Source organism: Saccopteryx leptura, chromosome 5 (genome assembly GCF_036850995.1).
Source record: "Saccopteryx leptura isolate mSacLep1 chromosome 5, mSacLep1_pri_phased_curated, whole genome shotgun sequence".
NCBI classification, from domain to species: Eukaryota; Metazoa; Chordata; class Mammalia; order Chiroptera; family Emballonuridae; genus Saccopteryx; species Saccopteryx leptura.
Window position 1 is genome coordinate 210,311,161 of NC_089507.1, and position 26,417 is coordinate 210,337,577.

At 51.6% G+C, this 26,417-nt stretch overlaps 1 protein-coding gene across 1 annotated transcript in view; it reads right to left on the bottom strand.

Annotated features, from left to right (window-relative positions):
• Positions 1-15,817: 15,817 nt before the first annotated feature.
• The window catches only part of VSTM2L (V-set and transmembrane domain containing 2 like), a 34,150-nt gene continuing 23,550 nt past the window's right edge, over positions 15,818-26,417 (bottom strand). The window contains exons 3-4 of the mRNA XM_066386134.1: positions 25,301-25,351; positions 15,818-16,695 (exon numbers count right to left, since the gene is read on the bottom strand). Of these exons, the coding sequence (XP_066242231.1) occupies positions 16,423-16,695; positions 25,301-25,351 (324 nt within the window). The 3' untranslated portion in view covers positions 15,818-16,422. The remainder of the gene's footprint in view (positions 16,696-25,300; positions 25,352-26,417) is intronic.

Genomic DNA, 26,417 nt, shown 5'->3' on the forward strand with positions numbered 1-26,417 from the left:
CATTTATCCGTCCCACCCTAAAGGCCGGTCCGTGAAAATATTTTCTGACATTAAACCAGTCCGTGGCCCAAAAAAGGTTGGGGACCACTGCTCTAAGACACCTATGAATGGATAATAAAGTGTTGGCAAGAATGTGTGGTGGGACATGGGTCTGTAAATTGGCACGAGCTTTTTAGAGGTCAGTTCAGCAAGATCGGACACATTTACATGTGCACGCCTTTTGACCAGCCATTCTGCCTGTTGAGAATGTCACACTCACACATGCACAAAGATGTACACACGTGGGCAGTCCGCTGCAATGCTGTTTTACAGAAAATCACAATATACTGAATGTCCAGCATGTTCCAGGCATTATGCTTAATGCTTCAATGTCTCAAGAGACTGGAAGCAAAAGATAGGAAGCAACTTCATCACGGGACTTACAAATGCACCCAGAGAGACTGGAACACCCCCCTCACTAACGCTCTCCCAACACAGGAAGTCTGTACTGAAGAATGGTATATCCATTACCATTAACATAATGTAACTATTACCTAACAGTATGGAGTTCAGAAGAAAGCTGGAGAACCTGGCCTGTGTTGGCGCAGTGGATAAGGCGTCCACCTGGAACGCTGAGGGCGCCGGTTCGAAATCACAGGCCTGCCCGGTCAAGGCACATACAGGAAGTGGCTAGGAGTTGATGCTTCCTGCTCCTCCCCTCCCTGCCTTTCTCTCTCTCCTCCTCTCTTTAAAATCAATCAATAAAATCTGAAAGAAAGAATGGAAGAAAGCTGGAGAAGGTGTGGGGCGGAGCAGGGATGAACCGGTTATATGAACTACAGGGTCGGGCAAAAGTGAATTTACGGTTGTTCATGGGGAAAAGAATACAATACTAAATAATATGAGAATATAAACTCAGTGTTTTGCGTACTCATAGCTGTAAACCTACGTTTGCCCCACCCTGTATGTTACATACAACAAAAGGAATAAACCGGCAATGGCTATCAGAATTTAAAATGCACATACCCTTTGACTCAGCAATCCTGCTTTGCGGAATGTCCTTGTCCGTGTGCAAAGATGCTGAACAGAATGTTTGTTGAGGCATTGTTTGCACTAACAAAAGACCGAAAACAACCTAAAGGTCCATCCCCACAGGCCTGGCTAATTAAGTGCCTTAACAAACGTGTAGTGGGCCCTGTCACCTTTAAAAAGGAAGAACTAGTTCTCTGTGTCTATCTCCAAGATATATTGTTAAAGGAAAAGGCGAGGAACAACAGAACTGTTTATGGGGAATGGGGGTACTTTACATGTGGAATTTCTCTCAAAGAACAACCAGAACCCCTTAAAGATCCTATTACTAGGAAGGGTAACAGGATGAGTGATGAGAAATCTTCTCACGTTACACCATTTATATACATTTTTATCCATGTACACATATAACTGACAAAATTGCTTTGTATTAAATATATGGCATTGTGTGAGTCTAAAATTCTGTGGTAAACACATTTTGATGTTGGGAGCCTAATATCATCTGGGCCCCTCACCTGTGCCTTGCTTTTTTTCAAAAGGGACCTGGGCTGGGGAGAGGGGAGCATTGCTTAATCCAAATAAACAAAGAGGATGCCCTGCAGGGGCTGGGTTGTGTGCTGTGCAGGCAGCCACACCCCCTGGCCCGCGTGTGCATGCAGGGAGATGATCTTCCATTCGTGCCCTAGCTCACCTGAGCCCCCGCAGAACCCTGAGCGAAGCAGGGTGTGCCCCGGAGGCTTTCCTGACTGCCCCGGCAGAATTCAGGGGTCCCACTACGTGCCCTCTGTCCCATCCCCCTGCCACAGCGCTGCCTGCCTGGGGCTCACAGCTTCTCCCCCACAGCAGGGTCGCGCTCCTACCTGCATCTTCAGCACCTTGGACAGGGCCGTGGCTTGCGCCTTCCTCGTGTTACAATGGTTGGGCTCTCATCGATGGACTCAGAGGTGTATCATCAGGTCAAGGGGCAAAGATAGGATTTGCACCTAGGATAGGTTCTGACGACCAGCGACATCAGCAGGATTTGGAGAACAGACTCTAAACTACGCAGGCTGGAAACTTCAATAGGCATTCTCCCCCCCGCCCCCCCAGGGTTTCTGTGGGCCAGGCCCAGAGACAAGGACCTAAGTGGTGCCTGCGAGGGAGGAGCTGGGCTCAGAGGAGAGCTAAGCAAGACGAGCCATCACGAGAAGGCTGCAGCAGAGCCTGTCCTGGCAGGAGGTCGGGAGCAGCCCTGAAGAGAGCACAGCCCCAGGAGACGACAGCCCAGGTTTGAATCCTGACCCTGCCGCCTGGGGCGAGTCTCTCTCTTCCTCGCTCTGAGACTTGGTGAACTGGGAATAAAAATCATTTCTCCCTGAAAGCGTAGTGAGAATTAGACTGATAAAGCGCTAGACGCAGGGCCTGGCCCCTGGGCACTGCTCTGTAAGGAGTTGGTCCTCGCACTGAAGATGACAATACCTTAGAGGTATACATGGCAGCACAGAGGCTGAACTGCAAGGAAGTTAAGAGGCTTCATGGAGGAGAGAAGCCATCCAAGCCAGCTGTGCAGCATTTGCTCATTAGACCCCTCTGGGCAGAGGGCAGGTACCGGGCCTCACACGACACGTTCAAGGTGCTGGTCACATAGCGGGAGGTGGGAACCGCTGAAGAGAAGGACAAGGCATCAGGGAGGGAGGCTGGCTTGGTCAGTGCCCCAAAGGTGGCCCGGGGGGCTCTACTTGCAGGAGGCACCCCACAGACGCCTGAGGAATGGGGTGGCAGCACTGCCCTGGGAAGCTGTTCACTGCCAGGCCCCACCTTCCACCTTTCCTGTGGCCTGTGGCAGGGACAGCACAGTCCCATCCCCCTCACCCCGAGGCGAAGTGCACCGTCTCTGGAGGCAGACTTGCCCTGTCCTCTGCCACACTTACCAGCCGTGTGACCTTGCCGAGTCAGTATCCAGATCCGTCAAGTGGGGATAACAATAGTAGCTCGTCCCTGTGGACTTCCTCGAGGATGCAGTGGTTTAATGCAGGGAAACGACGCTCTGAGCAGGGAGGCGGGAGGTAGTGAGCGCCCCGGCGAAGGTGGCTGTCCCGTTCCTGCAGAGCAGTGGGTCCCTGGGAACAGGAGGAGGAGTAAGACACCCCCCGCCCCCAGGGAGCGCAGACCACGGAGAGCAATCCTCTCCGTCTCAAGGACGGCTTCCTGGAGGAGGCTGCTCAGTGTGGGGAGGAGAAATGAACCCTGGGCAAGTGCCTCTTCACGCGAAGCCTCAGTTTCTCCATCACAAATACAGATAATAAAGGTTGCCTGGTTCGGTCTTGCTCTTTGGGTCGAAGGAGCTAAGGCAAGGCCAGGGTGAGCCCAACGTGGCCTTCGAGCACCCTCTAAACATGGGCTGTGTAGAAGGAGAGAGGAACCTGTTTGTTAACCAAACCAGTAGAGTTCAAGACGGTGGTCAGATTACTAGTGGGACTGCCAGATAGCAACATCCTCAAGTTAGACCCACTAGCGGAAGGATGACACCAAGGTATGAGCGGACACTCCTGGCCATACAGCTCCCTCCAGTCTTCACAGCCAGCCAGGAAACTGGATATTGTGCCCATGGCCCAGGGACGGAAGGAGCTCGGAGCGTTGAGGAGGCAGGTTCTGAAGGTCCTGCTTTGAGGGTGGACCAGGGCCCGAGCTTAGGACAGTCTCAGCTCCTGAGCTCAGGCTTTGCTGACTTCCGGCAAATCTGTACCAAAGAGGGGGTGAAGCCCTTGAATTTACAAACGCTAGTGTGGGAGGCCAGACTTCCCAGAGAAACATTTTCATTTACTAATGGATTTAATGAGTGCAGAACTTCCTGTTTTAAACAAACAAGTGATTAGCATTGACTACAGACGTGAAAATGGATCCTAATGAATTGCTAATTAGCCTCCCCCTCCTGGGGTCTTTAGCTAGGAAATTCCCTCTCTGGCTACTGGGAGTCTCAGTCAATGTGACTGGGAATTCCTTCATTCATTTATCCATCCATTCACCTACACATGCATTTCTTGAGGACCTACTATGTGTTCCTGTGAATAAGACAAGCAAGTTCCCTTCCTCAGTCTCATGGGGGAGATGGGATTAATCAACTAACTTCACAAGCATGGTGACGCACTTACAGGACAGGGAGCTGGGACCTATAGCAGCAGGATTTGATCGTGTACCTCCGTGGGGCTGTGCTGTTCCTCAGAGAAGGACACCTAGCGGAAGGGATGTTTGAGCCAAGATCTTAAGTAGTACTTAACTAAATAAAAAGAGATGGGAATGAGAAAAGAGTGTTTCAGACACAGAACAGTATGTGCAAAGATCCTGCGGTGGGAGGGAGCAGGGTGAGTCTGAGGAAAAGGAAGAAGACAGTGTAAGAGGTATGTAAGGAGTGTGTGTGTGTGTGTGTGTGTGTGAGAGAGAGAGAGAGAGAGAGAGAGAGAGAGAGAGAAAGAGAGAGAGAGAGAGAGAGAGAGAGGGAGAGATGAGGCTGAGGGTTAAAGATGTTGGTCTTGCTCTTTTGTAGCAGATGATGCCAGCCCATATCCCTCTTCTTAGCTCCTCAGTGTGCTCTAGCCAACTTCCAGATGCCTCCTGTTTGCATCTCTTTGCCTGAGGACTTTCTCCATGTCGGGAAGGCCTTCTATCTCCATACTTGGAAGGCCAGAAGTCCTGGCAAAATTAAGGCCTGGGGAGCAGCCCTCCGCCAATGACTGATGAATGCTGATCTATAGAAGCCCCCTCCCCCAGCCCCGGACAGGAGGGCCAAGCTGCGTGCTCCACACCGGCCCCCAGAGTCCCGTGGACGTTCCGTGCTCCCCTGCCTGACGGTGAACACCCCCTGTCTCACTTCCCCGCTTCCCTGTAGGTCCTTCCGGGGATCGCCTTCCAGGTAAACTGCTTGCCCTGCGATCTCTGGCCCAGCATTTGCTTCCTGGAGGAACCCATGCACAAGCATCCTTTCAACAAGACACAGACGTGCTTCCAGCCCCCTCCGCACCCTGGGTATCCTGGCTTGGACCCTTTCCTCTCTCTCATCTGTTACCCTTGCGAAGTGTGGGATGCACGGGCCATGGTGGACCGGGGCTGGGCTCTGCCTGGCACAGTGTAAACCAACCCCATTGCCTGCCTCGTTCTTGGTACTTGGCCTCTGTTGATACGACCTGAGATGTCTTCCTCTGGGGCAGTGCTGTCCAATAGCATTTTCTTCAGTGATGGACATATTCCGTATCTGCACTATCTAACACAGTAGCCTCTAGCCGCAGGTGTCTACTGAGCACTTGAAATGTGCGGCTCGTAGAACTGGGGAAGTGAGTATTTTATTTGATTAACTTAAACTGACACACGTGGCCAGTGGCTACTGTATCGGACACACAGCTCCGGGACACGCCCCATCCCTTCAGCTGCTAAGTTTCCTGGGGACCAAGCCTCATGGATGGTGGGAAGGGCAGCTGAGTGGACCCAGCGGTTTGCACCAGCTCAGCCACGGCGCCCACCAGAGCCTCCTCAGGTAGACCACCCAGAAGGCAGCCACGTGGTCAGCAGTGTGGCTGGTCTACAGGGCCCATCCGGAGCTCCCCCTTCTTTGAATGTATCATCCTTCAGCTGTTCCCCAGCCTGCAGCTGGAGCACACAGCCTTGAGGGAGGGGCTGGGTGGGAGGCCGATCTGGGCGGTGCTAAGGGAGGCAGTGGTGTTTTGGGAGGAAGTGGGTGGAAAGGTTCTCCCTGGAGCTGAAGAATAAACATGCTTTCCAAATAATATAGTATGTTGAGCTCAAAGTGCCTAGAGTTTGAGACAAAGTCAGGCTAAGGGTAGGGCCTGACTAGAAGTGATCCACTATTTCTCCTTCTCTTCTTGTGAGGAAAAGAACCCTGGCATTTATCTAGCTACACAGCTGGTCAGAATAAAAGCCACCTTTTCCTGTCTCCCTTGCAGCTACATGAGGCCACAGGACCGAGTTCTGGCTCATGATAGATAAGCAGAAATGATCTGCAACGTCAAGCACGTATCCTTCAAGGGAGGGCGTGTGCTCTTCTCCCCTCTGCTCCTTCCTTCCTGCTGGCTGAAAGGCAGGCCCCCTGCTGGGAGGCGGCGTGGCCATCTTGGGCTGCAAAGAGCATCCTGGCTGAAGGAGCGGTTGATTTCATAGTAATGGTGTAGGGATGCCAACTAGTCTCAAACAAGGGTCTTGTGAAATTTAGGAAAAGAGAAAACAGAGCTTATATATATATATATATATATATATATATATATATATATATATATATATATATATATATATATATATATATAAAACTTGCTTTAGTTTAACTAAAATGCAATAGATCCACTCTTTGACCCAATCCTTATAAGCTGTTAATGTTTGTCAGAGAGAAATCTTTATTCATTGATTCTTTTATTGAGTGTGTGCCACGAGCCGAGACCTGTGCTAGGCACTGGGGATGCAGGTGTAAGCCGGACACTTACAGTCTGTGCCCTCACAGAGCCTTCCTTACCGTTCCTGGCGTTTTTCAGCTCAGCGTACATTCCAAAGTGTTTTTACAGTCAAGATGGCTTTTAACTGAGTTCATGCTTTAAAAAAAATAAAAAACCCTGCTCCTCGACTAGAACTCTTATATATATTGCAGATGAGAACGCAAAATGGTCCGGCCACTTCGTAAAACAGTTTGGAAGTTTCTTACAATGTTAAATATATATTTACTGTACTGCCCAGGAATCCCACTTGCAGATATTTATCCAAGAGAAATGAAACTGTGTCCACACAAAGACTTGTAGGTGAATGTTCAAGGAAGATTTATATACAGCTTGCCTCAAATTAGAAACAACTCAAATGTTTATCAACAGAAGAACAGATACATTGTGAGGCATCCGCACAATAAAATACTACTCAACGGTAAAAAGGAATGAAGTATTGGCATACACAACACGGACAAATCTCAAAATCACTGTGCTTAATGTGAGAAGCCAAACACGAAAGAGTATACACTGTCTGATTGGATTTATATGAAATTCTGGGAAAGGGAAAACTAATCTACCGAAAGCAGATCAGCGGTTGCGTGGGGCTGGAGTTTGGGGAAGGGGCCGGAGAACCAAGCCGCACAAGGGAAGTTGGGAAGCTGATTTCAGGTTTTTTTTTCCTTGATTGCAATGGTGATCGCTATGTATTTATCAAAATTAATTGGATTAAAATTGGTGCTTTTATAGAAAGCACTCAATAAAACTGATAAAAGATTTTATATCAGATCGCCATGACTCACTGGGAAAAAGTAACTTTTGTTTATATACTGCAATAATAGGTAAATGATATATTTTTTTAAAATCCATAAAATTACACAGATACACTCACAGATATGACAGACTTCTCTTTGGAATAGAAAGGAAACAGAAGCACAAATTAAAGGGAGGCTGAAGTCTCAGACTCGCCAGGCTCTGGGTCTGGAAAGAGACAGAAGTGACCAAGATTTCAAGTCCTGCAGAGTCAATGGGGACCGAGAGGGTTCTTTGAGAACCAGAGGTGTCGTGAAGGCTCCCTGCTTGCAACTATAACTTAGGTGTCGGGAGCCGATGCAGGTCTGGCAATTGGGACCTGAATCAAGCCACTTTGTCTCATTAACTCAGTGGTCGGCAAACCGCGGCTCGCAAGCCACAGGCGGCTCTTTGGCCCCTTGAGTGTGGCTCTTCCACAAAATACCACGTGCGGGCGCTACCTCAATAAGGAATGTACCTACCTATATATACATAGTTTAAGTTTAAAAAATTTGGCACTCAAAAGAGTTCAATCGATGTACTGTTGATATTTGGCTCTGTTGACTAATGAGCTTGCCGACCACCGTGACTGCATCTGTGACATCTCTGATATCACCAAAAACTGGGAATCCTGAGCTGCCAATAGGAAGCCTGGTTTGGGACTTGAGGGTCCTGAGGGTCTGGGTTCAGACAAGTGCAAAGAAAGAAAGAGGACAGAAAAATTCCTCTCCAACGTCATCCTGCAATCCAAAATTCTAAAGCACCTGAAGAAAACCGACACTAAGAGAGACAGCCAAAAACTCAACTCTTGAACAGCTTGATTCACCTATGATAAGTGCAAATAATAGAGCAATCTAGAAATGACTTTAAAATAAGTTTAAGACCCTAACAAAAATAAAGGAAGAAATTAATTGTAAAAGGAAGACAGTCATGAAATAAAAATAAAATAGTAACTACTGATGTGAAAATAAGCTAGTAGAAATCCTAAAAATAAAACGTATAATTTTTAAAGTGAATTCAAATAGGATAAACTCTAAGTCAGACATGGTTGAAGAGATAATTAGTGAATTGAAAGATATTCCTGAGTAATTCACCCAGAAAGCAGCACAAGGAGATACATCGAAAATATGAAAGATCAGTTAAGATATGGTGAACAGATTGAAAGATTGCAACATATATGCAACAGAAATTCCAGGACAGAATGAAGAATATAATGGGGATACAATACCCAGATGATGGCTGAGAATATTTCAGAACCAAAAAGAAAGTCCTGAGATGGGAAACGCTTTTCATGTGCAAAAAAAGATGGTTAAAAATAAATCTCAACCAGAAACATTGTAATGATACAACAGAATGTCAAACTAAAAAGAAACATCTCAAGAGCTACAAGAAAGAAAATTGTCTACAAAGAAATGCCAATTGAACTGACAGTAGATGTCTCATCAAAAGCAAAGCATGACAGAGACAGAGAAGTAATATTCTGAACATGCGAAGGGAAAGTTACACTCAACCTACCTCAATACACAGCTAGATGAACAGTGAAAGGGGGACACAAATTACAGACATTTTCAGACTTTCATAGATTAAGAGAGTTTACCATCCATACCTTCACTGAAAAGATTACTAAAGCATGTGCTTCAGCAAAAGGGAAAGTGAAAGAAGAAAAACACTGAAGTACAGAAGTTGGCTGAATATGTTGGTAAATCTAATTAATTTCTATCTATATAAATATGAACATTTGTGATAAATAGTGGAACTAAAATTTTAGACAAGAGCAAGGAAGATGGGATGGGGCAGTTCAGTTGGTAGTTACATTGTGTTAAAGGGGTTGTCTTGTAAGGAGGAAAATAGAGATACTGAATAACTTTATATTGTTAGGAAAATATATAGTTAAGTACTTAAATGTTGAAAAACTACAAAGAAACCACTAAAAGAAATGTCATTCACAGTCTTCAAATCAGCGGGGAAGAAAAGAGGTGAGGTGCTAAAGAACACTATCCATCAAAAGTCAAGAAAGAAAAAAGAATTAAAGTAACCACATGTGCTTCCTCCACCCCAAAAAGAAGCCTCATGGTAATATAAAACATAATACACACACACACACACACACACACACACACACACACACAAATAAGATGGCAGAAAATAAGTCCAAATAAATTAGTAATCACAATAAATATAAACGGCTTAAACTCACCTGTTAAAGACATAAGACTATCTGATGAGATCTTCCTTAAAAATAAAAATCCAGCCATAAGCTGTATATAAGAGATATACCTACCTAAGACAATGACACAGAAATGTTGCAGGTAGACAGAAAAAGATACCCCAGCTGAATACTAAAACAAAGAAAATTGGCCTAACGATGTTAATATCAGGCAAAATAGAACATCATGCAAAAGCACCACTAGCGATAAACTAAGTCAATATATTTCATTATGATGAAACCAAAAATTGCACCAAGAAGGTGAAAACTCATGAATTTAAAACTTTCCCTAGCATTTGGATGGAGTCCTTTTGCAGCTCCACTGATTTAAGAATTGATCATTAATCAAATTGAATGTTCGTGCAGGCCTAAACCCCTTAATGTGGGAAAGGATGAGGCATGAGGACAAAGGAAAATTAAAAAACAAGGTTGCTTTCTAAATTATTAACCACAACTCTGTGGGCTAAATCAACACAACTGCAGTGAGAACAATAAAGGCCCAGCACACCCTCAATCACTGGGGGGACATTTGCATATTAAATTAGAACACTGAGAAGCCGTGTCCTAGAAAACGGCCTTTATTAAAATGTGCACGCAGTTTAGCATTTTTCAGATCCCAAACTCAGGCCAGTCCAAATGCGACTCAGCAAGACTGACCTCCTTTTCTCTGGAGGTGAGAGGCCTGGCAGAGAAAGGGCGGAGTTTCAGGAGAAAGAGATATCACGGAGGCCCAAGAAAGCTGGGACATTGGATAAACATCACATTTGATAACCTTGGAGACAAAAAAGAGAAATGAGCTGGATGAGGTGCAATTAGGTAAATTTGTCTTGGGCCCCAAAGGGCAGCTGATTAATAGATGCTGTTAAGGAGGTGGAGAGTTCTTAATTATAGAGTTCTAAAACCCAGACTCAAACCCTAGGTCCCTCATTTATTTGCCAGCTGGGTGACCTTGGGAAGTTGTTTTTTGGGGTTTTTTTTCTTTTCTTTTCTTTATTTCTCTGGGCATCAGTCTCCTCAGAGATAGATAACTTCCCATTTCAAGGGTTGTTGTGAGAATGAAATGAGATAATTCATTAGAGCCCTTGGCACTATTAAGCCCTCAAGCGATACTTTCCATTCTAGATGCTCGGGGGAGAGGTGAGGAGCCATGGATGTGTACATACAGGTTGTCAGAGTTTTTGGCAACACAGAGTTCAACAGTACAAAAAAGCAGTTTGTAATTGGGGCTGAAATAATAGGAGCATGCTGGTGACGTTGAAGGAGGTGATAGTTCAACTCTGCTAAGCACACATCAAACCCCATCTTCAGCAGTGGTTTCATTTTGGGGAGCCATGTTTTTACATAGGGACCTAGACCAATGCTTCTTAAACTGCGATCCCCAAGACCACCAGCATCAGCATCATATAGGAATTAGTTAGAAACGCAAATTATTGGGACCCACTCCAGCCTCTAGGTGAGACCTAGAAAAGTGTACTGCAACAAGTTAACGGTAACAAACATTATCTTTTTTTTTTTTTTTACTTTTCCAAAGCTGGAAACGGGGAGGCAGTCAGACAGATTCCTGCATGCGCCCGACTGGGATCCACCCGGCACACCCACCAGGAGGCGATGCTCTGCCCATCCGGGGCGTCGCTCTGTCGTGACCAGAGCCACTCTAGCACCTGGGGCAGAGGCCAAGGAGCCATCCCCAGCGCCTGGGCCATCTTTTTGCTCCGATGGAGCCTCGGCTGTGGGAGGGGAAGAGAGAGACAGAGAGGAAGGAGAGGGAGTGTGGAGAAGCAGATGGGCGCTTCTCCTGTGTACCCTGGCTGGGAATTGAGCCCGGGACTTCTGCACGCCAGGCTGACACTCTACCACTGAGCCAACCGGCCAGGGCCAACAAACATTATCTTGATTCTGACGCACGCTCAAGTTTGAGACCCACTGATCTAGATAGACGTGCATGTTAGGGGAAGACAGAGGTCTCAGAACCATGCCTTTTGAGTCCAACGAAGGACCCGAAAATGTTTGGCCTCAGGGAAAGAAGACCGGTCCAATCCAAGCCAGGGTCCGATGAAAGAAGGAGCTGGCTCGTTTTTCCATGTCACCCCAGGGACAGTTAGGACAAAGCTTGGGGAACATCAGGGAACAAAACCAGCATAGTGGACTGGAGGAGGCGGTGCTCTTTGCTGCAGGTAAATGACAACGGACCCACCTGGCCTAAATCACAAGGGGTCTAGCGATTGACAAGAGGAGTCTAGAGGTGGAGAGGTTCCATATCTGGCCAATCCACCAGATTGGCCACATCCTCACAGACCCAGGCTCTTCCCGTCGGTCATTTCTGCATCTCAGTTGGCTCATCTGCTCCCCTCACGGTTGCCCAGTGGTGGGAGAGCTTCCCGGATCTCATGCTCGGACACCAAGAAGCAGGGGGAAGAACATATGTCTTTCTTCCTTGTCCCTCCTTTTAAGGAACCTGTCCCAGGACGGGCTCCCCTCCCTCTCCAGCAGATGGCCCCTGCCATCTCATTGTGAATTCGACAGACAGCCCAGGTCACATGACATTTCCCAGGCTAGTCCCAGGCTGGGATAATACTACTACGGGCCTTGGCGTAGAGCAGGGCTCACCCACCGTGTCTGTGCCAGGGACCCCTTTTACGGCCTGGCCGAACCGCCGGCAGAGTGTTTTTAACGGCCTAACATAAAAGGACAGGATTACAAAAACAAACCAATTATACTGAAATATGATTTTCAAAATATATTTTGTAAAGTGTGATCCAGGAATAAACCTGCTTCCTTTATTAGCACGTTAAATAACAAAACCGCGCGGCGGATCTAATAACAGCCATCATTTTGAAGTCGTGATGAGTGTAAACACCGTTCCGAGATGCCTGGAAGCACTGTGTTGTGGTGGGAAGATGTCTGCGCTCTCTATTGGTGACACCTCACCAGTGACCGCTAATGCGGTCTGTGGTCCCTTGCTTACATTCACAATAGAAGGAAATGCTAAATTTCACTGCAAACAAAGTAGTTCTTCCCCTCACGCACTGTTTGCAGGCTCCACGCAGTTCACCCGTGACCCTCGGTTGGGGTGACCCGTGGACTCCTCGTTAAGGGCCTCAACCTTAGATTCATGGAGATTCACACCCTGCGGCTGGGGGTGGGCGGGGGCACGTCTTTTCTAAGATAAGGGGTCTTTTCAAAGGAGTGTGCATACCTAAACTTAGATCAGGACTAAATTAAGCAAAAATAAATAAATAAATAAATAAATAAAAGCAGTGGGTGTGGGAAGAGGGTGGGGAGGAGGGTGGAGGAGGTGGGGGGGGGTTGGCCATGCTCCATGTGTGTCAGCCAGGGCTTCCTTCAGAAGGAGGACGCTTCTCATCACCGGAGAAAGAGACCTCGTCTGGGGGAGTCAGACAGCACGGGGTGCCCTGACCAGGATTCCTACCAACCTCAGCCTTCTTCCCTCTCCCCCATTTAATTTTATTTTTGTTTCCTGGTTGGTGTTCTTTAAATATGCCTATGTGTATCAAGTGACAGATATAATGCTTGCCCCTGGACGGATATCCAGCCTACTGGAATAGTCCTCCTATCCCACTCCTTAGACGGGATTTCCCAGCTCTCAACTCAGCGGGTGTCTTTTCAGACAGCTTGCTGTGCGAATGTGCTATCCCGGCATCCCCACAGGCTCTCCTGAGCAGAGAAACGTGTCGGCAGTGCAGATTCCTGGGCCCTGCCCTCCCCCCACGCTGGTGAGTGACAACGGCCTCCGTGTGTCGGACGCCGAGTTCCCAGTCTTCCCTTAGATTCTGCAGGGACCTAACGTCACAGACCTCACGAGGTGCAGAGTGGAAATTGGAGCCCGCGTCTATCAGATCCCCAAAGTCCACGCCTGGAATGCCATACCTGTCGGCTTCCGGAGCTGTCCATGAAGGTGACTAAAATAAACAGCGTTCCAGAAATGTTTTCTTTTCTTTTTCTTTCAAGGATTGGAATGGGCATATTCCTGGAACCTGGCTTGGAGGATGCCCACGTGAGATGGGCACTCACACTGAAGTGTTTGGGTAGCTCATCAATAAGTCTTGGGTATCCTAAAACATTCACAGGAGACCCGAAATGGATATTCAAAGGCCAGCTTTGAAACAGGAAGCTTTACACATTCAAGGTGTAAAGCAAGGCAAAGAAGTCCTCTAGCCTGACTTGTGGTGACGCAGTGGATAAAGCGTCGACCTGGAAATGCTGAGGTTGCCGGTTCGAAACCCTGGGCTTGCCCAGTCAAGGCACATATGGGAGTTGATGCTTCCTGCTCCTCTCCTTCCTCTCTCTCCCCCCTTCTCTAAAATGAATAAATAAAATCTTAAAAAAAAAAAGAAGTCCTCAAGGCACTCTATGATTTATCATTGTCTTGGAGATACTGGGGACCACATTTGTTGAATAAAGGCTGGCTGCTGGCCCGACTGGACCGCAGGTCATAGACCAGCCAGCCCTGGGTTGCCTGGGATTCCACAGCAGGTCCAGAGCCCCGCCCGCTTCCTAGCCTGATGTATTCGTTCCCCTACCCATCCACCCCCAGCCTATATCCATCCACCCCCGCCTACCCTTCCCTGAACTTCAATGTCCTCATCTGAAAACTGGGACTATAAAGCTCCCTGCAGGGCTGCGATGGCCATCAGCACAGGGCCTGGGACACTCCGAGTGCCCGTCCAGATTCAGTCATCATTTCAACAGACCCCAGCCCTTGCCCCTGAGAGAGGCTCTCATTTGGTCTGGCTGGCAGGGGCCCTCGGAGACCAGGAGTTGACCCAGGCTCAGCGTGGGAGGTGCCTGTGGTTTCTGCACAGAGGAGGGACCAGCTGGCCACACTGCCTACCAAGGCTTGAGCTGAGAGCCCCAGACGGAAACACCCTCAGGCAGGCTCTCAGCACTGCCATGAGCCCAGGGGAGTCCAAAGCCCGGGCATGATGGGAGAGGTCGGGGGAGGGGTCCGGGCTGGCAGAGCGGCGTTCCACCGTGTGCGAATTTGGGAGAGCTGTCTAGCCTCTCTGAGCCTCTTTCCTCCACCTAATAATGGGATGGTGACACGTCACAGGAGAAAGTAAGATCCCTAAAGTGCAGTCAGGGCCTCACCCTCCGCCCTGGCAAGCCCGCCCCGAGAACCTTGTGCTTACGTGGGTCAGGAGACACGGACTAGAAGGCTCATGACAGTGAGGCTGGAAATAGCACTCGGGTGGGAACACAAGACTCCTGTCAATAGCAGAATGAATAAGTAAGTTGATAAGCTGTAGGGCAGTCCTGCACTGGAATAATATACAGCAACAAAAAATGGACAAATTACAGACATGTGGCAGCATGGATGAATCTCAAAAATATAGAGGGTGCATCAAGAAGAGAGATGGTACGATTCCATGTACCTAAAGTCCAAAAAGAGAGACAAAACCCAACTGTATTGCTTAAGATGACATTCATCTAGGTAGCAAAACCGTAGAAAGAATGATGACCTTAAAAGTCAGGGTGCTGCTTACCTCTGAGAGGGAAGAGAGGGCTATCGTCCAGAAAGACACGTAGGCTAAACTTGGGGGTTCTGTTCTGGGCTGCCGCGTGGTTGGTAACAGCTCACCCTTACTGGCTTTATAATGTATTCACAAGACAGTGTAAACATGTTTCATTCACTCTTCTGTACATGTGACTACCTCAAAGTCTAAAAATAACTCAAGTGCCCGGTGCTGGACAAAGACGGGTTTCCTTCGCCCTCCCCGTGTCCCTCCAGCTCTTATTCTGTGCGTGGGGGCAGAAAGCAGGCGTGAGAAGATGCCCAGGGAGGCGTGGGGGTAGGCTGGCCAAGCCCTCCCCTGCGGCATCGCTCCCAGACACAAAGGTCCCAAAGAGACAAGGGCCAGAGATTTTTTTTCAAACCACTTTATTCGGATTGGCTGGTCATCACGGATTGAGTCGTGTATACACCCCAGGCAAAGCCCTCGGCCTCTCCCACATCCCCGGTGCCCTTGCTGGGGGGGTGGCCAGAGGTTTGAGCCAATTCTGAGGGGGTATTGGGCCCGATAGAAATATTTACATATCACCAGGGGCAGATGTCCCCTGATCAGGAATTGTGAGGGATTTGTACTGGGGTCCCTTGGCTCCCAAATGCCCCAGGCCCTTGGGTGGGCTTGGCATGGACCCCAAGAGGGGGCCAGGACATTGGGAGCTGGCAGAGGGGCTCCTGGGAGAGCCTGAGACCCTCTAAGGGGTCTTGCTGGTGCAAAACTCTGCATGGGGCCAGGGGGTCAGCGGGGTAAGGCCCTCTGCAAGAAGGGGCAGAGATTCCTGGTCCCCCCACCTCCCGGGAGGGTGGGACAAGGGAGTGTTTCTTAGGTATAAGGAGGCTGAACATGAATGATCCAGCAGGAGGCAGTGGGGTGTCTCCCTCTCCTCCCAGGGCCCCTCTGGGTGACCCCGATAAGAGGCCACCACCCCAGAGCAAGGCTCTCCCTTCGCCAGGGGACAGGCCCCAGCTCTGCTCAGAAGATTCAAGTCCAAATGCAGGGAGGGGTCGCTGTCCACATCCCCAGGTCCAAGCGAGGGATGGTAGGAAGGAGGGAGAGGGAGGCTGGGAGGCCCCGGCTAGGGACAGGATTGGGGGACAAGCAAGCAAAGCAAAAACACTGGACTCCACTGAAGCTGGCGACCAAAGGGGGCAGCGTGGCCCCAGCATGGTGTCCCGTCCCGGTGTCCAGGGTGGTTGTTCCCTTGGTGCTCAGGGCTACCTCTGCTGAGCCAGGTCACTGCAGGGGTCTGGAAAGGCAGGGCTGGGTGGGACTTACATGCTGAGCAAAGGGGCGGTGGGCGGAGGGCCACAGGCGGTCTCGGGGATGGGGAGGCGGCTGGACCCAGGCGGCCCATCCCCCGCAGTCCAGCAGCTCCTCATGCACTCTGTACAGCCGGGGGGGAGGGGGAGAGGCGGGCAGGGGGCGGGCAGGCTTCCGTCTAGAGGCTGCAGGCCTCGTTGTCCACGGAGCGCTTCCGCAGCTCCTTGCCGGGCTTGGGGGGCGGCGGGGCGGGCGCGGCGGGCGGGGCTTCGGGCAGATGCAGGACCGAGTTCTCCCCGGGCTGCACCCGTAAGTAGGCCTTGACCTTGTGGTGCCGGGCCTTGCCGTCGCTGAAGTCGATGACCCGGCACTCGTAGGTGCCTTCGTCTGTGGGCTTCACCCGGGACAGGCGCAGCTTGTGGGAGATGTTACTGCCCACCACTTTGACCACCTGGGGGGTGACAGAGAGAGAGAGAGAGAGAGAGAGAGAGAGACCGTGACCTGGCCATGGGGCGGCAGGAAGACAACAGTGTCATTCAGAAAGCCCGCTGCGAGGGCGGACCGCCAGAGACACTCCCACAAGGGCACACAGAGTTGAACAGCAAAAAAGTAGAAGCAACTTCAACGCCCATCAACAGAGCAGATAAACAAGCAGGCGTCAGTTCACAGGAATACCGCACGGCCATGAAGAAGAATGCCCGAGCCAGGCGTGTCACCGCGCAGGGACACGCAGGAAGTGAGATCTCTCCGCAGAACTCCCCCAGCGTGACGCCGCTTCTGCAGATTAACACGTGAAAATACTCTACACCGGTTCCGGAGGCTTGTGTGTGCAGAAGTTTAAAATAGACAGGAGAGGGCGATGGCCGTGTGGCTCAGTTGGTTAGAGCGTCGTCCGGATACGCCAAGGTTGCGGGTCTGACCCCCCCAGTCAGGGCACACACAAGAATCAACCAACAAATGCATAAATAAGTGGAACGACAAATTGATGTCTCTCTCTGACTCTCTCAAATCAGTAAATAAATCTAAAAAGTTTAAAACTCAAACAGTGTTCCCACAGGAGGGAACACAGTGGCCTCATGTCAGAGACAGTCACGGGGACGCAGCCCAGGGGAAGGCCGTGGGCCTCGGAGGGGCTGCACAGCGAGTTCTTAGCGTAGTCTAAGATGTTTTATTTCTTTGAAAAAAAAAAAAAAAGGCCGATCACATCTATATCAGGATTGTAATCAATAACTGTTCACCCATGTTGGGAACGAAACAAGTGTCTGTGATATTTGTCTTTGTTCTTGGGCTTTTTGTTTATTTCTTCGATTAAGGTTTAAAGTTTATTTTAAAATCGAAATTTAACTTATATACAGTGACGTGCACACTTGATAAAATTTGACCCAAGTGCTTCCCTGTGTGACCACCAAACAGCGGCAAGGCAGGGCCGTTTATGACTCTCTAGAGCGCACCCTTGTGGCCCTCCCTCATCCATGTCCCCCCAGGGGGTGTACTACCACTCAAACTTCTATCACGATAGAGGAGTCAGCCTGTTCTTGAACTCTCATGTGTAACTTCTTCCGCTCAGCATAATGTCAGTGAGATTCTCCATGGGGTTCCATGTCTCGGTTTGTTCTTCTTCATTGCTGTGTAGTATTCCACCGTGTGAATGTACCACAATGTGCTTCCCCAGCCGCCTGTTGCTGGACATGTGGGTAAGTCTGCTGTGAACATAAAGTGACTGAGTCCCCCCCCCCCCGCAATGATCAGAAGAAATGCAGTTGGACAGTTATAGAAGATATAGGTATCACTGGGAAAGCTAGCTGAAGGACACAGGTGACTATTTTTGCAACTTCCTATGAGTCTATAATTAAAATTTTTTAAAGTGAGAAAAAGGGAGGGGGGAGTTGTGCCTGTGGAGAGGAGGGTAGTGGTGAGAGGGGGCTTTCATCCTTCCCTGCCCCACCTCCTGCAGCCCCAGCCACACCTGGACAGCACATCGGAGATCAGTTCCCTGCTGCCAGCTGCTGACTCCCTTCACAGTGACCTTACCACCTGCTCCCATGCAGGCTCACCAGGCCCAGGTGGGTGCTGAGTGGGCTCCAGACCTGGGACCCCACCCCTGAGCCCTCCTGGCTCCTCTGCCCTTGGAGGGGTGGGAAGATAATCAGCTTGTCTGTTCTTGCCAGGCCCCACCTCCTGGAGGGGGAAGGCCCTGTTGATCACCCGCACAGTGAGGAGGGTGACGAGGCCAGGATGAGAAGGACAGTCTCCATGGGGGCACGTTCACTCTGCAGGCTTGTTTCAGAGCCCATGCTGGGTACTCACACATGTAACTTCCAATCATTTCACTAGTCTGCTCTGGCCTACCTGGTCCCTTCACATCTCTTCCCAAGTGTTAAGCTCTTTCTGACCTCAGGGCCTTTGCACATGCTATTTTGTTACCTGGGTGGTGTGCCCTATCTCTCTTCACCTACTTGACTTCCATTTATTCTTAAACATCACCTCCTTCAAGAAGCCTTCCATCACAATCACCTTTATAGCAGTTATCACAATTTGGGAATCATTTAATGGATTTCTCTGTTGTCTTGATTTTCTCTCTCTCTCTCTCTCTCTCTCTCTCTCTCTCTGACTAAACTATAAATTCTGTGAGGGCAGGAATATCTATTTTGTTTATCTTAGTGACTATCACAGGGCCTGGTATCCTGTTAATAATAACAACAACAATAAAAACATTCATTGAATAAATGGACTCACTATGGTTCCTTCTTTCTCCAAATGAAGTGGTACCCAGATATCGTGCTTTCTAAATTGAGGTCACAGACACACGAGTATACCCACTTTACAGATGGTGAGACGAAGGCTCCAGAAGGAGGAGTAACTTTCCCATGGGCACTCAGTCAGAGTGGCAGAGCTAGGAAGTGAACCCAGGCCTGACTCCACGCAACCAAGCCCTCTCAAAATGGTGTGACAGGTCCACAGAGGGTCACCAGGAGCTGGCAGGGCCATGCAGGGCTCGGGGGGTGGGGCAAGGGAAGGGGGTGCTTCCTAGGCTTTGGAAGGGAAGAGGGCAGCTGGGCAGCAGCAGGGAGCCTGGCCCATCTCCCTTATCCTGAGCATTTCCGGCCGGTCACCATCCCCCAGGGAGCAGGAACACATGGATTACAGTACAGCAGGAGGCACACGGTGGGACATAGGCAGAACTTCTCATCAGCAAGCGGTGGGAAACCCTTGCAGCAGCCCCTCTGGTGTGGGGCCAGGTGCCCTCCCAGTGCTGGCCGGGCTCAGCTGGAGGCCGTCAGCCTCAGCCAGGTTGGCTCTGTCCCCTCTGGCCAAGGGCAGGGAGAGGCCCCGGGCCTTGCCACGCTCTCGGGGAGTGAGGGGACGCTGTTGCAAATGCGCAGCAGGGAATGAATTACCTCAACATCTGTTTCCCTCACGGATATTAATTATCCTTCATTTGTCAACCCTACAAGGCGCTAATGGAGTAATAATGCGAAGCGCTGGGAGCAGCGGCTCCTAGGGAGGGAGCGTGGCGCGTGGCCCACCTCTCTGCCCACCCGCGCCCACCCCCAGGACGCTCAGGCCTGGATGGGCTCCCCCCACCCCCAGCTCTCCCCCACCCCGCCACCCCTCTGCCAGCAAACACACGTGGTTTTCAGAAGGAAAGCTCTCCCCCACCAGAGGGGGCAGCGGGCCCGGGAACACTGCAGGGGCCGCTGGCCGCTGGGCTCTGACCCTGACGGGTCACAGCACCCTGGCCTTGCTTTACCATCCATTCGTCCGACACATTTATCCCGCGCCCACCCTGAGCTAGGCGCTGGCGACACAGATGTGAACCAGCCGGGCCTCTGCAATGCCCACGTGGGCTCACGGTCACACGGAGAATCCAGGCCTCACACCAGCAACCCAGCAAGCACCAGGGTCAGCTGGCTTCTAACAGGACAAAGTGGGAGGACCCCCAGACACTGCGCCCTCCCGGCCCGTGATCTGTGCCTGTAAGTACCACCTGGAACAGGCAAACAGCAAGAACAGTAACGGAAACAGCAGTGCTGGTAGCTAGTGTTCATGGAACGCAATGGTCACTGGGAAATGATGGGCTGATTTAAAACCTCGGATAACTCCGTGATGTAGGCGCTTCTAGGATACCCACTGATTGGGTCAGGAAACCAAGGCTCGGAGAGGTGAAGTGACTTGCCCAAGGCCCCCAGCAGGTGACAGAAACCAGGCCTTAAACACACCTTTGTGGGGAGGGCGGGGGGCTCCCATGACCGGGAAACCTCAGGTCGGTGGTCTTTCCACTTCCCCACCTCACTCCCCAGGCCCCCAACCCTCTGTGCTTTAGGGGCGCCCCGCCTCCTCAGAGACAGTCTGCGGAAGGGGCCCCATCACCCTGCCCCTGCTCCTGGGGGCGGCGGAAGCAGCCAGTTGGACTTCATCATCCACAAACTGGGCAGAAAGTCCTGCGGCCCAGACACCCAATGCGACCGAAGAGGCCAGGAGGAGGGACCCCCACACGCAGCCTGGCTGTAAATCATAATCAGCCAGCACAGCCATCGACAGGCCCTAGTGGTGCAATTAAGCACCTAATTATGCTGAAAGAAGCAGGCAGGTCCACACCATGACCGAGCTCAGCCTCCTCCCCGCTTGCTTGCGGCCCAGGCCTTGCCGGGCGCGGCAGGGGCCCCTGGGCCATCCACCGGGCAGGCCGGGATAGTTCTCCTGAGCACCGAGACTTGCGTCCCTGGTGCCAGACCTTTTCTACATGCAGCCTCACGGCTGAGGCCTAAGAGTGATGCGGTAACCCTGGGGAGGTGCTAGGGTAGGGAGCAGAGGTCAGGTGGTCCCTGTCCCAGGCCGGGTCCTGCTCGGAGCTCTGTCACTCCTGTACCTCCAACAGCAACACCCAGCCACTCTGCCAGCCTGTGGGCACGTTCAGAACCAAACCCGAGATCTCCCCCAATCTGGGCCCCATAACGGCTTCCTCCGCGCCAGCCTGACTCTCCGCACTCCTCACTCCATAGCTGCCTCCACACTCAGGCACAACCCACCTCCAAATGCCACTGGGCCCCTCCCTCCCCTCCGAATCCAGATCCTCCTGCACCAGCCAGAGTAACACCCAGCCTCTCTCATCTGGGTCATCCCCCCAGTTCCTCCCGGGTCTCCCCGAAGCCACTCCAGCCCCTTCCAGCCTGTTCTCCCATCACAGCCAGACAGAGCTTTCCAAAACACCCCCCACTTAGAATCCCTCTACTGCTCCCCAAAGGGGCTGTCAGGAGGGGAAGCATTTTGGCATCTCGTCCTTGCCTCCCCTCGGCCACACGGGCCTTCAGTACGTCCTCCAACACACACTCCCAGAGAAGTCCCCCTTACTGCTAGCCAACTCCTTTATACATAAGTCCTCACCTTAATTGGTGCCTCCTCCAGGAAGCCCTCCAGACCACCGCCCCCAGGCTAGGTCAGGTCCTGTTACTGGCTCAGATTTCCTGGCAGCTCTCCTCATTTAGATAGTCACAGTTTGTCATTTAACTTTTCATCGTATGATTATTGGGTTAACATCCATATCCCTCACTGACTGGGAGCCCCCTAAGGGCATGGGTGTGTGTGACCATGGCCTTCACAGGGGCATCCTCACGGTCCTCAACTGCAGCCTGGCTACTCTATGGATGTTTCAACGGATTCCCAGGACGGATGGAGTGATTTTTGCCTCCACGTGTGAGTCTTGCCTTCCTTGCAGACTTCAGGACTTCCTGTCCTATGTGTGTTGTGAATTACTGCAGGTATCTCAAGATAAGATAGAAATGTCTATAGCAGAAAATAAAGTCACAGGAAACCCTGCCCCATCCACCACTTAGCCAGATAATGCAGCGGGAAGGATGCAGACTTGCAGGCTTTGTGGACTTCCCCTGTGGTCCCGGCCCCCACCCTCAACCCCACCCATGCAGCGTCCACATGTGCACCACACTTGGGGGGCAGCCAGGCAGGGCAGGAGGGGCTCCCCCTGCAGGGCCACTCAGTTGACCTGAGGAATGCAGCTGCCTTTTAACTGACCCTTTATGGAGGTGGAGGAGGGGCTTCCTGAGGCCTCTCAGGCTGTGCCTGGCTCTCAGGGTCTGGCTGGAGGGGGGCAGGGATTAGGATGAGTGAACCAGAGCACAGGGCCATGAGCACGTGGGAACCCAGGCTTCCCATGGCTCTCCCAGACTGAAGCAGGTTACAGGCACACAATCTACAGCAGAAACAACTTCTGTTAGACTGAAGGAGGGACTAACGGTGATGAAGGCGGGTGAGGCCCCTGGGAAAGAAACTGTGTGTGGAGAAACTCACTTCTAGGACGTTGAGAACCATCTGTACTTGCAAAACTGGTTAAGGGGAAATTAACCTAAATTGTAAAACAAAGAAGTTTTCACCCTAATAACCCTTGTCACTCACACGGCCAAATTCAGAGGACTTTACAGTTTCCAAACAGCTGTTAGATAACAGTGGGGGAGGGGGGAGACACAGGGAGAGGGCAGAGCTGGAACTGAGACTCAGCTTCGGGCCCCCCTGTCCTCACAGTCCCAACCCCGTGCTCACACAGCCTCTCCAAACCCTCCCGGGGTTACCATGGCAACCCCTACAGGCCACCGAGCCCCCCCACGCCCCTGGAAGCTGACTGTATCTCTGCCCCAGAACCCCAACGCTGCCCGCCAGCAGACTGCTGTTTGGTTCCCACATTGTTTTCTAAAAATCAAACAAGGTCCCAACAATGAAAAATCAGAAGATATTACACTAAAATTGGAATTTTTAGAAGACACAGGACTATTGGGGCAGAATTCTAGCTTGGCTCACTGGACTCCTACAGAACAGAACCTGGTCCCACACAAGTCCTTCCTTCCTTCACGTCTCCAGCACACACGCCTCTCCAGGCATGGGATGCATGTCACATTAGCATGTCCGTGTATCAAAATCCATCCGGGTTTATGCCCCCGTTGGCCTGGGTGTGTGTGGGGATGTGTGACAGTCTCTTAATCATGTTTTCCTGGGCACCCACTATGTGCCAGGCACTGCGCTAGGCTCTGGGAATGGAACAGTGAATCAGGCAGGCACAGTTACAGCCCCACAGTCTCCGGGGGGACAGACATGACACAAACGGTCACAGGAACAGATGCTCACAGAAGGAAACGCAGCCAGCAGGGGAAGGTAAGGGCACCGGCTGAGTCACAGGGTCAAGGGCGGCTCCTTGAGCTCAGCACTGGAGGAAGAGAGGAACAGACAGAGGGGCTGGCCCGGGAGAAGGCAGCCAGGCAGCCCGGCTGGGAGGGGAAGGGGGGCCCAGTCGAGCACGATGGGACAGCCCAAAGGGCGAGAGCCTTGAAGGCGACAGAGAAAAGTCCGAGCTTCTCCTAGATCGCAGGACACCCGCATGGTCACCTGCTTACAGGTGCCGGCCAACGAAACGCCTGTGTAGTTAAGGATGGTCACACGTGACACAGTCTGCAGGAGGAGCTGGGTCTCTGACTATGAGTTCCCTAACCAGACCCTGGGAGCCCTAGCTGGTGCAGGAACCACAGGCACTGGGGGTGGGGGAGTGACTGCACAATCAGGCGAGCACATTTATTTTATTTAACTAATTAGCATCTTGGCATTCCCCTCACGTGGGGCCCAGCCGCCATGAATTCTAATCCTCTAAATCAATTAGATTATTCTCTCTTTTGCCTGAGACGCCCCTTAAAACGCCAAACAAAATCATGGGCGAGAGAGTTGCAAGGAACGGGGTGTATAAATACACACAGAGATCTCCACCTGTCCGGGCTTCCCTGGTGGGGGCCTGAGCAAGCAGCGGGACATTAGATACGGATGTGCCCCTGGCAGAGAGGGTGAGGGGCCCGGGGTGTGGGGGGGGGGGGTGGGCCAGCAGCCGCCATAGACTGGAAATGGCTCAAAATTTCCAGAGCCCGACTCAGAAAGGCCCTGGGACGGACGGCACGAAGGATGCTCTAAAGGCCCAGCTCTCGCCTGAGCTGTGGGAGCCGCCCTCCCAAAAGCCCTCCTCCCGCCTCCCTGCCTTGACTGTGCCATCTCCAGTGCCCGGCATAGCACCCCCTGCCTCCCAGTGCCCACTCTGCACTTCTGCTGTGACTCCTCGGTGTGTCTTTGTCTGATCGGCTTTGGGGTCCTGAGCTTCCCCAAGTCCTTGAAAAGTTACGGGAGAAGCAGAAGAGTGAACTCGGAGGCCACACCCCTGCGGGCACCTGCGTCCTCTTAGTGTACTGGCTGACCTCCTGCCAGGCTGACCTCACGGCCCGTGCACAATCCATCCCAGCCTGGCCCCACGGCCACATGTGTCCCCCGGCCGTCCCCTCTACTCAGTCCCCCTTTTGCTTCCTTTCTCAGTCCTGCCTGCCTCTTCCAGGCCCCCTCTTTGGGTGCCTGTCCACCACAAAAACTGCCACCCCCTTCTGAGTCCCCTACCTCTCTGGGGCTCCAGCATAGCCTGGAGACAACGAGCTCGAGTCAGCTCGGCCACACCACGACCTCTAGCCAGTCTCAGCCTCAGTGGCCCCACCTGTAAAATGGGCGCATGCTTGCCCTCCCCCTACCGAGGCGCAGCAATGATACAATGAGCCAATGGGTAAAAGGCCCAGCCAGTCCTGAAATCCCTCGGCACAGTCCCTCTCCCACCCACCCCCACCCCCCACCCCGGGAACCACAGGACCCAAGTGACCCCGAGATGCTGAAGCTGTCAGTGATGGGCCGAAAAAAAAGAAAAGCCGGCTCAGTCTCATCAGACCCCGTTGGTTACCCAAAATAAAAAACACTGCCGAGACAGGGACACGCCAGCCTTGGCTCCCGACCGGAGAGAAGGCTTCTTCTCTCCTCTTGTCATTTTTTTTGTGCCTGTCGCTCAGTGAACTTGAAAAATCTCTGGCTTTTAAAAAACAGATCAGAGCCATTTCCCCCCTTTCTTTTTCCTTTCGCCTCCGTCTTCTCGTCCAAGCTCCCTGTGGTACTGGACCAAGTTTTTTTTTTTTTTTTAAATTACAGCTGTGTCCTCCATTAGGGCCCTTGCGAGAGAAGTCATTATCAGAACTCACACTTATTTTGGTTGCATCCTTCCCTGCGTCTTCCTGCTGAGATGCTTTTAGCTGTCGGGAGGGGAGGAGAAAGCAGAGACAAGACATTAGGACTACTGGGGGGAGGGGGGTGCGGACAACAGTGAAGATTCTAGCTAGCTGCAGGCAGGTGACACTGTGGGGCCCTGGGGTCTGGAGTTGGGGGTCCCTCAGGTCCACGTCCACTCGGAGTGGGAGGAAGTCAGAGCACAGGGAGATAAAGGAGGTGCCCGGAAAACTGTGTGTCCTGCATTTAGCGGCGTGGGCCTTTGGGGATAAATGGGATAAAGGCACAAGATGGGAGTCTGGCTGGTGCCTTCGTAGGAGTGTCTGCACACCTGCGACGATCTGTGAATGTGTTGCATTTTCAGGTGTGTCACATGCATGAGCCGGTGTCTGCAGCACATACTGTTGGAGCCCTGCCCACGTGGCATCCCCCGCAAGCTGACCCCGGAGGCATCCAACTGCAGAGATTGGCAACACTGCCTGAGGGCGTTTTCTCTGACCGCCCCGGGGAGTCCTCGAAGCCTGTGCTTTGGGGAACAGACACTTCCAGGAGCAGGGCAGAGTCTAATCCATAGGTGTGAATATGTCAGAGTCTCTTTCCTAATCTTCCAGAAGGTGTGGCCACACCCATCTGTGCACAGGAAGGCGTGTAAATGCATGTGTTCATGTGGGTGGGTAGAGGCATCTGTTTGCACGTTGGCTGTGTATTCACAGGTGTGAGAGTGAACGTGCCTTAGCTGGGGTTTCCCATGATGCAGCCTCGAGACAAAGACTCCAGTGCAAGTGGTTTATTTGGGAGGGGACCCAGGAAACATCAGTAGGGGAGTGAGCGAGACCAGAAAGGGAAGGAAGGAAGTCAGTGACGGGTGTGTTATCGAGCCAGGGACCACGCCACTCCGGGCACTGGCACCGACTCCCGCTGGGCTCCTTGGGAAGAGAGCATAGAACACTCTTTGCTTATCCCAACTGAGGGGCGAGGGAGCTGGGGGCTTCTCTTCAATGCCTGTCGGTCATCGGCAGGGCGCTCCTCCAGCCTGTCTCGCTGACCAGCAGGCTCTGCTGTCCACAGAAAGCCCTCGGGCGGAGTTAGAGG